Raw genomic sequence first — 12,327 nt, forward strand, 5'->3', positions numbered from 1 at the left:
TCAGAGCTGCGGGGAGTAGAAGGGCCCGAGGTACGCGGGGCCGAGGAAGGGCGCGAAGGCTCCGCCGCCCAGCGGGAAGGGGGCGGCCGGCGGCACCAGCACGTTGGCGGCGGCGTAGGAAGGGAAAGTCTGGAAAGGCAGAGAGCCGGGGCCCGGCGGGCTGGGGCTGCCGCCGCCCCCCGCCGCCGCCGGGGATGCGGCGGGGGCCGCCCCGTCGGCGCCCGGGTGTTGCTTCTTCCACTTGGTGCGGCGGTTCTGGAACCAGATCTTCACCTGCGTCTCGGTGAGGCTGAGGGAAAGCGCCAGGCTGAGGCGCTCGCAGACCGACAGGTACCGAGTGGCTCGAAATTTGTTCTCCAGGGCCACCAGCTGCTCGTAGGTAAAGGCCGTCCGCGCCCGCCGCGGTTTGCCGCACCCCGCCTCGGCCCGCCGCCGCCTGGTGCCCCGCGGCGAGCCCGGCTCCTCCGGGCCGGGCGGGCGGGCGGCGGGCTGGGCCTCGCTCCCGGTGCCGGTGCCGTCCCCGGGCGGACCCTCCTCGTCGCGGTCCTGCCCCGCTGCCTCCGCGCCGCTCTCCGCCGGGGAGTGCGCATCTGGGGGGAGATGGCGGCTCTCGTCAGCGGGGACGCCCCGGGGGCGGCCGCGCACCCTCCTCCCGCCCCTCACCCAGCGCCGGGCCGCCTGCCACCCCTCGGAACCCGGCCCTTCTCCACACACACCCCCCCCCCCCCCCCCGAAACGTGATAAACTAAGGGTTAAAATAAAATAAAGGGGAGAAAAAAAAAAAAAAATACTCGCCCGCCGGGCGAGAGCCCCTCCGCGCTCCTCTGCGGCGGGGAGGGAAGGGGGGAGGCGTCGATATGGATTTCTTACCAATTAAAAAAGAAGTTATTAAAGTCCCCTTCTGAAGCGAAATAAATCCCCTCCCTCCTCCCCATCCTCGCGCTAATGGAGTTTCAGATTTGCGAGGGCCAGATCGATAGATGTCATCTATTAAAGGTAAGTTTTAATCGAACAATATTAGGATCAGGCCGGGGGAAAGGAGGTTTGAAGTGGGCACCTGCAAGCTGCGGGCAGGAGATAGGCGGGAGTCGGTAATAGGATATCGATCAACGGGAGCTCAGGCATCCTCCGGTGGGGACGGGCTGAGCCGAGCCCTCCCGCCCCGGGGGAAAAAGGCACCCGGGGGCCGCCGTGCTGCGGCGGGAGGGGGGGGGGGGGGGAAGGAACACCCCGCCCGGGCCTGGGATGCCCCGTCCTCCCCGGGGCGGCGGGGGATGCCCCGCACGCCGCGGGGACAGACGGACACCGAGAACTTTTCGCTTTGCGTCACCGAGCCTTAAAAGACAGCTCCAGCCCCCCCTCCCTCCCCCCGCGCTGGCCGGTACATCTTCCTGCGAGGGGAGCGCACCCCGCCGGGTTCGGGGGGGGGCCGGGAGGTGTGTGTGGGGGGGTGGGTGCGTGTGTCCCCCCTCCCCGCGTCTGCCGGTGCCTCCACCTGCTCGCCCCGCCAGCGCCGGCCGGAGAAACTCGAGCGCGTTCCTACCATGTGCCTCTAGTTTATTCCTCCCGCTGCCGGGAGCAGCAGCGTCTTTTCCTACTTCAACTCTTCCCAAACTTTTCTCCCGCTCGCCCGAGCGGGGGGCGCTGCCCCAGCTCCCCGCGGCCGGTTCGCGTCTCCTGCTGAATTTCAGGGGATCCAGGATGTCTAAGATGGAGAAGGAGATTTTATGATGGATGGGGGCCGCTTTGGCCCCGCGGTCCGGGCATTCCGGCATCCCCCACCTCCCAGCCCTCCGCGTTTCACCGGAGACCTGCTGGCTCCCAGCGCGGAGCCGGCGGAAGGCTGCGCCGGGCGCGGAGCCGGGCGCGGAGTGAGCGGCGGGGAGGAGGGTCGGGCGGGGGAGGGCGGAGGGGCCGGCGGCGGGGTGGGGGCAGAGGAGGGGGCAGCGCAGCCATTGGCACGCCGCCCCCCGGCCCCCCCTCCCGCTCCCAGCCCTCCATCCCAACCTCCCGCCGACGGGGCTTTCCCGTTCCTTGCTGGCCCCCCGGTTGCGGGGGGGGGGAGGATGGGGATGGGTGGGGGGATGCTCAGCGAGGTGGGCCGGGGGCGGCCAGGAGGAGCCCTGACACCAGACCCGGGTCCTCTGCCTGGGAGGGGATGCGACCGCACATGGCAGCTTGTCCCCCGGGGTCTGGAGAGCCCCCAGGCAGCCTCTGTGTGTCCCCCACCCCCTGCTCTCCGCTGCAGCTCCCCTGGGTCGGTGGGGGTCCAGCGAGGAGAGCTTAGTCTTTCAAAGGGACCCCGGGAGGAGGGACGGCTCCTGCACCCCTCTTCTGCACTCAGCAGGCTCAGGGCTCGACGCCATCCGTCTGCCAGCGGCCTCAGATCTGAAACCACTGGGAGAAACGAACGGCTTCTCATTTTGGGGCAGCTCAGGGTTAGTCTGGTTTAGACTCTAGGCCAGGAGCTGGGCCTAACTCCCTTAACTCACCCGTGGCATCCACGCTAGGCTCAGTTAATAGGGAAACTGAGGCACGCCTGTGCCAGGGGAGGGCCCGACTGACCCTCCGTGCCCTGAGCTGTGCCATCGTACCTGTAACTGGGACAGCGTAGGCCAAGCCTCTCTGCCCTGCACCGCTCCCATGACCACCACTGCTCCTAGCCAGCCGTGCCTATTGAAAACTTGTTAGCAGTCTATGTGTGTACCTCTGTATCTGTTCAGGAGGATGTTTTTCCCCTCAGAGTTTCTGTGTTGGTGCTGTGAATCAGGCTGGGGTGTAGGTGAAAGAAGAGGCACCCTTCAGCTGGAGGGGATGAGCCCTGGGTGGGAATCTGCTCCTTCTCCCGCTTTTATTCCTAGGAAGAAGTGCAGACCACAGCCCTCCTCCTCTTGACAGGTGTCTCAGCCTCAGCAGAATTGGGCTTTCAATTTACCATCGCAAAGACATAAGCCTTAAGATAACAGGAGAGCAAGAAGATGAGATGAAGATGTGCGTGGCAATGTGATTACAAGTAATTGTTATTGTTAATTATGTGGTAGCAGCATCCAAGAGCCTATTTGGCGCTGGCCTCTGGCATGGGATACCACACATGTGGAAGAGAAGGGAGCTCTGTCCTGAGGAGTTCACACACTAAAGCTTAGTTTTAAAAAAGCTTATAAAAAGCTTAGTTTTGGGGAGGCACCCTGCGTGAAAATGAAGCTGGTGGTGAACCAGAAAGCACTGCTGTGTGCTAGTTAAGTCTTGCTTATGTATTTGAAGTTCCTTCAGGTGCAGAAGGAGAAGGAAAGGGAGAGGAGCAGTTGCAGCTTGCTTCAAAGCTGAGCTCAAATAAAGAAAATGGATATGAAGTCTTAGTGCAGATCCTCTTCATGTTATTGAAACAAGATTCTTTCTGTGACACAACATTAATTTCAAGCTACATGGAGAAATCATAGAAATTGTCATGGTAAATAAGTGCGTGGCTCACTGTTTTAAGAGTGCTCGCAAACCTTGGAAGTGCTAGACATTTTTTTACCTTTGAAAGAAAAAAAAATCTTATCTGATACAAGTGAGACTACAAATGCCTCCCTCTGTTGGAACTGTTGTGTCTGCAGGGGCTGAGAAGGTAAATTGTAGCACCAAGATTAATTTGTGAGCGAGCAGACATCTTCAAATATCATCGTTTTAACACGTGCATGCACACCGGCCTGCAAACATACAGGCATGTAGAAAGGCACACATGAAAAAGCACATGTTCATGGATTAGTTTTAGCAGTCTGTTTGAAGTTGGTCTGTTTCACAGCTCAAGCATTAAAATTCAGCCTGAGCGCTGTCTTTAAATTGCTTTGATGCTAGGTGGGTTTCAACCCTGACCTGTCCTGACGGCAAGCGAAGTGATGGCTGTAACAAGCTGCAGATCAATATTCATAGCGGGTGTCCTGGACTGATAACACTATCCAAGACAATGTTCACTATCAGTGGAGACAGCTGAGATACTGCGCCATTAGTAATGTTGTTTTAAATAACCTGATCCATTTCTGGGTCTATTTAATGAATTTCACAGTTTAGATATTATCTTTAAGGAGAAGCCAGAGGCTATTCCAGAAGCGGTGATGCAAATCAATGCTGCCAAGTCTCCTCTACTTTTCTTAAAACAAAGTGGACTATAATTCCACTGCAGCTCCTTATATATTCTGGGAGTCATGACACACTATTGATAGTATTAGCAATAAGAAAGTATTTGGACTTATCGAGGGAGAAAACAATATTATCTGGAACACAGCTGATAAAATCTTATCCGTGATTGTAAACCAGAGGGGATCGGTTCAGTTCTTATATGACAAGACAGTGTTTTTTTCTTGCTTGTCTATATGAAGCGCTGGGCATGTACGAGAAGATACCATCGTGGCAGGGCACGGCCCTGTCAGCGTTTCGACTGAGCTGACACAGGTCTCGTCAGGCTCTATCCTGCATGGATCAGCACGTCGGTCCCCAAGGGCCAAATCCTGTCCTCCTTCAGTGTCTGCAGACCTGCAGAGGCACCCCAGGTGACGCAGGGCGTGATACGGGGTGCGGGGCAAACCCCAACTCTACAGGAGCCGGGGAGGGGTGTGGGAATCCACCCTCCCGCTCCCGCTCACAAGAGGAACTGCGGGATGGAAGCACGCCAAGCTCGTCATCACTTCAACGACGTCTGACCCAAATCAAGGCCCGGGGTGCTCCCGTGAAGGTATCGCTGAGGGTCTGGAGCCCTTCCAGAAATGACAAAAGCAGTTTAAATTTTTAAGGCAACACGTGTGTTGCCTCCCGACAGTGTCTGGCTCAGGTGACGTGCCTATTCCAGAGGATGGAAGTTTCCCCCCAGGGACACGATGTCTGAGGGAACCGATGGTGAAACAGCGAACACGCCCTGGCCCCCGCTGGCTCGCTGGGCTGCGTTTTGCTTGCCGACGCCGTTTGCCACCCGGGTCACTGGGTGAGGACAGCTGAAGACAGACGCTGCTCCATGAAGACGCGCCTCGCCGTACCTCAGGAGAGGAGCCGCCGTCTTGGCGGGCGGATGGAGCCGCCGCATACTTGCCGCGCTGGTGAAGATCACCCGGGAAAACTCAGCTTGGTGGGTGCGGCCCCCTGCCTCAGGGGTTTATTTGTTTAAGGAAATAATAAATGAACTGAGAGGCGCTGCGGACAGATTGCGCGAGGCCGCTGCGAGGTAACCCCGCTCTGCCCCCCCCGCCCGGACTGCATTTCCCAGCAGCCCCCGCGGCGCGGCGGGCCGGGCGGGAAATGGCGGCCTGGGCGCGGGCCGTGCGGGGGCTGCTGCTGGATGTCAGCGGGGTCCTCTACGACAGCGGCGGTGACGGCGGGGTGCCCATCGCCGGCTCGGTGGAGGCGGTGCGCAGGTGGGTGCTGGGGGCTCGGCGCAGCACGGTCCGGCCCGGAACCACCCCCCCGCCGCCGCCGGGGGTGGAGGAGCAGGAAGCCGAGGCGGGGCCGGCGGCGTGAGGGGCTGCCCGGGGTGTGTGTGGGGATACACACCCCACAACATGGCAGGGCGGGCTTGGCACCCCGAAACGCACAGGGTGGGCCTGGCCCTCGGCTTTGGAGTTACACCCAAAGGCAAGCGAGGATCGGGGTTTAAAGCCAGCCCGACTGCGCAGCCTCCCGCTTTGCTGTGTGAAGTCGAGTGGGACACGGGACAGCGAGCGCAAACATTTTGGTTCCCTGTGGTACTTTTTAGGCTTATTTAAGCTGTGGGGCAGTCCACCGAGTGTGCGCATCTGCTGTCCCTGGGCTGATGGGGAAAGGAGCCTGGAGCAGTGTGGACAGATCACATCCCGCTTGATTTTGTATTTCCTGCCGTCGCTGCACATGTAGCAGGAGTGGCCAATATATAGAGGTCTGGCACGTTCCCTCACTAATAATTTTTAAAATATTGCCCACACTGATATGGTGCTTCAGTAAGTTGGTTAGCTTTGCTGTCAAATTAACTGGGACTTCTTGCAGAGAACTTGCAACCTCGCAGAAATGGAGAATTTCATTGCTGTGGTTAATGATTGCCCAGTTTAAAAGTGACTCAAAGTATTGTGGCAAGTTGCTCGCCTGTGCCTGCAGGTAGTGAACACCTTTGCTTTTCTCTGGGTAATGCAGTCCAGTTAACACAAGCTAAGTAGCTGCTGCCAAACAGACAATGATTTAAATTATTTAATTTAACTAACTTTAATTAACTAGGTTGACTATCCAGTGCGTCTGTATCAGCCCTGCTTGACCAGAGAAGCAGGATGGGACCAAGGGAGAGCAGTGGCCCCAGGGCCAACTTTATTTAAAGACAGGTGGGTCTGCCCCACTGGAGGAGGTTGTGGGTTTCCAGAAGAGCCTTTTGGCTCTACGTGATGTTTCATTAACCCTCTGCAGAAAATCCAAATCAGTTTCACATGGTGAGTGCTGCTGCGTGTACCCCACTTGGAATGTTTTCAGTGTTTAAGTACTGAACCTGTGTGAAACACTGACAGGCTGCTTGGTAAGCACCTCTGGGGCCACCCAGCATGGACTCACTTGTGGCGAGTGCTTTATCGAGCAGGGAAATACACAGGAAAAAGTACTGAAATCACTAAAATTAACCATATGAGTTTAGTGCCTAAATATGGGTGGAAGTACCATGGAAAAGGCAGAACTGGAGAAGATGCAAATGTACTGGTAATAAAAGAAGTCTTTGCTGTTTTTTGCTGTTTTTTTTTTAATTTATTACATCTTTGTTTGTATTTCTTGAAATACACGTAGCAGGCACGTAAAGTGTCATCAGATGACTCTTGTGTTTTCATCTACAGATCAGAGCTCCCAGTGCTGTCAGAAGGCAGTGTTTGAAGCAAGTTTAAGGTTTCTTGGTGCTCTTGGCCCATTTGTGGTGCTCACTGGCCCCAGCCAGCCAGGGGGAGCTGCGGGTGCCAGGATGGCTGACAGGAAAGCTACACACTGGTAGGAGTTTGGTGAAATTAGGCAGAAAGAAAAGTTGCTTTTATAAAGACCTTGTACTGAAAGCCTGTGACATATGGGTTTTGTGTATGACTTCCTGTTCCTTCATGTCCCTTTTACACAATATTTCAGCGTGGTTTCTGTTCTTGTGCCTTCCTGTAGCTATGTTACAGGCTCAGGACTCAAGAGGGACCTAAGAGAAAAGACTTGAAGCAAAGTGAAAGCATTTGTTTTCCCCTTGGTATGCAGAGCAGCCCGTTTGCAGACTACAAAGGGGCAGGCACTGCCAGGACAGCTTCTGCCAGGATTAAACTTCCCCGGCTTTCCTTCTTGTCTCGCTCAGATCCTCCTGGTCATATTGCTTCCTGCTGAGGCTGATGCCTGTGCCAGCCAGTCTGTCAGTGAAGGAGTGTCTTCTCCTGCTCTCCATCTTCCAGGAGAACATATCTTGCCGCTCTTCTCTCAATTCTTTCTGCTGGACCATCGCGGATGGCATATTCAGCATGGCATGGGGCAGCTCGGATTGTAGCCAAGGCCTTCAGGCATGGCCAAAGCAAACATAAATAACAACAACTACATAATTAGTGTTGGAGAACAGATCATTTCGTTAAAAACCTGGACATACTCAGTAATATCTATTTCACGGTTCACCAGATACTTTTGACACACTGTTTTTGTTCTACGTTTTTAAACTTTATTTTCCGTGGGGTTGCGGGCTGTTACTGAATAACTTCTGTCACTGTATTTGCTGAAACCTCCCATATGGAGGCAACATAAACTGCAATTTAACTTACAGTAATGTCAGAAATATGCCAATGAAACAACAGTAAAACTCTGGCCTTGGGCTAAATGTAAGGTATTACAGGCTTTCTCTTGAAATACTGGAAATGTCTAAGCCCTTGTTCCTCATTAGGGATTTCTATGACTCGGTAGCTAACCCGACCTCTCTGTCTGATGTGGAGGGAGCTGCAGGGGTCTTTGAGGAGGGTTTGGAGACACGATTCAGCAAGAGGCTCCTGAGCTCTGCGCTGGGAAAGTTGATCCTGTTTGGTCAGGATCCAGTGAGCGCCAGCAGGGGCCTGCATGGGGAGGTGATGTGCTGTATCGCTTCGTGGGCTGCCGTGGGGCTTCTCTGCCGCTCCGGGCACGAGGCCTGGTTCCTAGGGAGCGTGCTGGGAACACGGTGGTTGGTTTTAGCATGTGTGGCCTTTGAGGAGTTTTGTATCAATGAGCGATAGAGAAGCAGTGGTCAGAGCGTGGAAATTGGGGACAGCAGGAGTTTGGAAAAGTGCCAGGAAGGAAGAAAAAATGAAACATTTTGTTCAGGTCATTCAATGTAAGTGGTTAAGAATAATCATTTTCCTTGGGTAAAGTCAAGTAGCCTTATTTATCTGCCTATTAGGTTGATAATTGTTCTAGCTCACACCATTTAAAATCTTTATTGACTCATTATCCTATTGCCAGTTAGTCATTAATATTTGTGTCTGCGTCATAGTACAGCTCGGTGGTTTCAAGCAGATGGATTAAAGCTAAAAGTGGCTCTTTTTTTAATTAACTCATTTTTGTATCAATTAAAAAGTCATAATTGCAGATAGCTAGGAACTTTACAACTAATTCAAATTGATATGATCTTTTGCTAAAAGAGATATCTAAAACCTTCTAGTGCCCATATATGTCTAATAGGAGTCTTAAATACCATTTTGATAATTCATACTACAGATATGGACTCTCGTAATATGACAGCTGACCTGTTCTCTTCACACTGTCTTGCTACATCATCTCCCAGACCATTACAGCAATTAACTTTGTGTAACAACATATAGTACACACCGATAAAAATCATAAGTAAACATTTTCATTTGCGGTTGGTTTCATATGACTGAAGCCATTTTGACATCTTAAAACTATATTTGCTACATTATTTTTCTTGTTTTCATCCAAATTCTGCTATACTGTTATTTGAATCAGTGTTTGAGAGAGTAGCAATGTAATTTCTGACAGCAGAATTTGGCCCATTTTATGTTTATGATGGTTGAAGGGGGGTGGTTCTCTTCTTTGTTTGTTTTCCGCTAGCAATACAGTCAGATGGAGCAGAAAATTGACCAAAGAAGCTGATGGACACTGAAACATCCTGAGCAAGATGCCATTCAGTAACACACTTCCCAGTGCAGTAGAGACCCTCCTGAGGAATGTACCAGTAGTCTTTATCCAAGCTGGTATAACTTGCAGTGAAACACTAAGTGTTACAACTGGGAATGCTTTATTTATTGCTAATGTACCTGCACCTCTGGTAAATTTTACCTGTGAAATACCTTAGGAATCAGTATGCACTGAAAGGGAACTGGTGAATCGGAGGCCAAAAGGATATAAACCGTAGCAGTGTTTGTTGTACAGAGCAGACCTCCTTCTGTGTTCAAGTAATGATAAGGTGAATCCAGATCCCTCTTGTTCCTCACCCTGCCTGTGGCAGATAGGCACCCATGTGTCTAAAGGCATCGGTACTCCTGGTTAAACCCAGAAGCCAGGGTGCCAGGAATGTCATTAAATCCGCCAGGGACTGTTAAGTTTAGATGGGGCTACTGGCTTGGTAGGTGATTAGAAAATCTAAAAGCAGCATGCTAAGATAATTTGGTCCTTTAAAACTTTTAACCCATAATGTTTCTTGATTGTTCGGTTTACTGTGGCATACTTTTGTAATTGTTTTTTTTAAATCCTTATAACAATTAAATAAAGCACATCTCTCCCGAGTGTGTGCAGTTAACTGGCAGACGCTGTGGAGCAGATCAGAAAGCCCATCGGTGATTTAAAGGCTCCTTCTGGAGCCAGCCTTAACAGTGCCTCTGTACTCTGCTCTTATTGTCTTAATTGATTTACATGGCATTGACACAAGGTGAGCCATTCACTTTTTATCTTACAAATAGCAGGGAGCTGGTCTCTTACAAGACAGAAGGTGGTTAAACATCCATAAAAGATGCTCAGCCTGTGCTCTGTTATTTGCATTTACAGCTGTGTGCTGATAGTGCTTCCATTAGCATATCCATATGAAAAGCACACAGTAGTTGGACATTTACAACATCCTGTTGTTTGACCAGTATAGTGCATCTGTTAGCACAACTTTCTACAGAGGCCTTTAAAAGAGCAACGGAAATCTGGGGAGCAGGGAGGCTGGGGAGCAGCTGGACAGTCGTGTTAGAATAAAATACCTAGAGAGTCTAACAAGGCGAAGATTGCGAGGAGAACAAGCGGAACTGGAACCGTAAAGCAATTCAGCATGTGGGGGTTCAGGTAGGATGGTTGTGAGTTTACAAAGAGCCATCTGAAAGTGTGTGCGCAGCAAGTAGAAAATCTTTGTTGTCACAAAAGATAACCGAAGCGTGGCTCAGCACAGTCTGCAGATGTTTAAAGTTTCACGGCTTGCTATACTTTCAGGACATGGGATAGCGAAGGAGTTGTTCCTCCTAGAAAGAGACTTTCAGATAAACTACACAAACTCTTGTGTAAAATATCCGTTCATTTGTCTTTGCACTTCTCTCTTTGCACTTTCTATCCATGGATCGCAAAGAAGGGTAGGTGTCACCTGCCCTTTCTGAAGCAGCAGAGACACAAAAAAATGAAGCAGTTCTGTGTTGTCATGTAGCTGTTTTCTGACAGAGCCAGGAAGAGATTCAGGAGTTGGTCCTCAGTGGGTGCAGAGCTGTCACAGCTCCACTCTAGTCTGTAACGTTGGCTATGACCTCAGTTTTCTGAGAGCAGTGGACCTTCCTAACCCATATTTGCTCTCCTAATCAGCAGTGTTCATTATTTTTTCAAAAAATTCTGTGTTCCTGAAGTTGTGGGTACTCCCAAGTGCTGTCTACACACATCTCATGAGTAAGCGCTTGCACTTGTGGAACTTAAACATCATTAACCTTTAGGGTCTTGAGCTATTTACTGTCCGTCGGCACAATTATGTGCAGTACAAATATTTACCAATAAATAATAAAAGATTCTACAGTGATACCTACTACCTAACAGTACCTGTTGTATAGACACGGATTAATCCCTGAAGTGGATGAGCAGCACTCTGCCTCGTTCTGTGCTTTAGAACTTGAAACTTGTCTTAGGTTGCCACCACAGTAGTAATTTTTTTCCCCATCTTTCATGTTTGGTGAACTCAGTCTGGAATCTTAGACTCGAGCCCAATTCTTTGCCTGTCCTCAGCAGTACTGCCGTTCAGATTCTCTGCTGTCTTTGCAAGTGATGTGCTGGAATTGGTTGTTGATTGCTTCCAGGTTAAAATCACACTAAGTTTGTCGGAATGCTTCTTGGTCTTTGAGCTATCTCAGTGAAATAGTATGTTACTATCAAAAGTAGGTAAGCAGAGCATGCGAAAGTGAATTCTTTCTCTATAAAATGGGCTAAATGAAAGATTTTGGCCATTTATTTCTCTGAGTAATAGAATTCATTACTTACAAACAGGTACTGTCTGTAGGCAAGGTAAGAATTTGACCGTGACAAAGATAACTTGGTTTTGTCTGAAATTTTAATGGAATGATTAGTAGCTTCAGAGGCAGAACTACCCAAATGCCTTTAGCACAGAATGAAAGCTACTGGAGTGTGATTCATTATATTGTCCATAAAAATGTTTTCCTTAAGTCAAATAAAGATATTTCGGACCTGTTCATACTAAGTGAATCCCCAAACTTCAGGTTTTTTTTCTTGAGAGTTACCAAGTATTTAAAGCCTACCAGAGTTTACTTTTGTTACAAAATACACCTGTGTGTTTGAATTGCAGGTGTGTTGCTGCGCTGTAGCAAACAGCCAGCCACTACAAGACAAGGTGAGAAGCCCTGATTCAGTACCTGAAGTGTGATTAAAGTCTCGGACTGCTAGGTGTAATGCTTTAAGCTAATTTGGTAATCTGCAGCAATTAAATACATCTTGTTACTGAACATAATGGACCAGAAAGATTTATCTTATATTCTACTTTGTGCTTCATTTCTGCAGATTCACTTCAAAAGTGTGTATTATTTTTATTAAATACTTCAGTATAGATTTCACTGTTGTGGCATATTGTCTACAAATCTGTAGGCAAATCTGATGTCTACCCTTTTGTTCAGGCAGGTGGAACATGATTTATGGTATCAGATAATTTGTTCAGTAATTCTGGTATCCAGCTGTATTCCGTGGTCAGAGAGAGGCAGCCTTTGTAGGGAATTCAGGACAAGGTGGACCTTGTGTTTGTTTTGATGTACATGTTCCGGTATTTATGTCTACCTCTGAAAAAATCCATGTGATTGGAGTACCTAAATAAAGGTGTTGGTAGGTTTTTAAGGTTTACATTGAACTACCATTTAGCGATTTTTCAGTTTTTGCTGTCAAAAAAGTGGCTCA

The 12,327-nt window shown here is 50.3% G+C and overlaps 2 protein-coding genes across 4 annotated transcripts in view; one reads left to right on the forward strand and one right to left on the reverse strand.

The window, feature by feature from the left end:
* NKX1-2 (NK1 homeobox 2) lies at positions 1-1,956 on the reverse strand. The gene is made up of 3 exons (XM_074908488.1): positions 1,812-1,956; positions 1,544-1,705; positions 1-590 (listed from the first exon to the last, which is right to left on the reverse strand). The coding sequence occupies exons 1-3, from the start codon at positions 1,954-1,956 to the stop codon at positions 1-3; spliced, it is 897 nt and encodes a 298-aa protein (XP_074764589.1).
* A 3,300-nt stretch (positions 1,957-5,256) lies between these two features.
* LHPP (phospholysine phosphohistidine inorganic pyrophosphate phosphatase) overlaps positions 5,257-12,327 on the forward strand; it is a 90,529-nt gene continuing 83,458 nt past the window's right edge. For all 3 annotated transcript variants that reach the window (XR_012633742.1, XM_074907929.1, XM_074907930.1), the window contains exon 1: positions 5,257-5,384. Coding sequence is in view for 2 of the 3 variants with exons in the window: in XM_074907929.1 (XP_074764030.1) it covers positions 5,269-5,384 (116 nt within the window). In the remaining variant the exon portion in view is untranslated. The remainder of the gene's footprint in view (positions 5,385-12,327) is intronic.

This window comes from Athene noctua, chromosome 5, assembly GCF_965140245.1.
Source record: "Athene noctua chromosome 5, bAthNoc1.hap1.1, whole genome shotgun sequence".
NCBI lineage: Eukaryota > Metazoa > Chordata > Aves > Strigiformes > Strigidae > Athene > Athene noctua.

Coding starts and splice junctions, on each gene's coding strand:
- NKX1-2 (XM_074908488.1), bottom strand. CDS start 1,956: ATGGCTGCGCTGCCCCCTCCTCTGCCCCCACCCCGCCGCCGGCCCCTC. Junction 1,706..1,811: donor TCCGCGCTGGGAGCCAGCAG/GTCTCCGGTGAA, acceptor TCTCCATCTTAG/ACATCCTGGATCCCCTGAAA. Junction 591..1,543: donor GAATAAACTAGAGGCACATG/GTAGGAACGCGC, acceptor ATCTCCCCCCAG/ATGCGCACTCCCCGGCGGAG.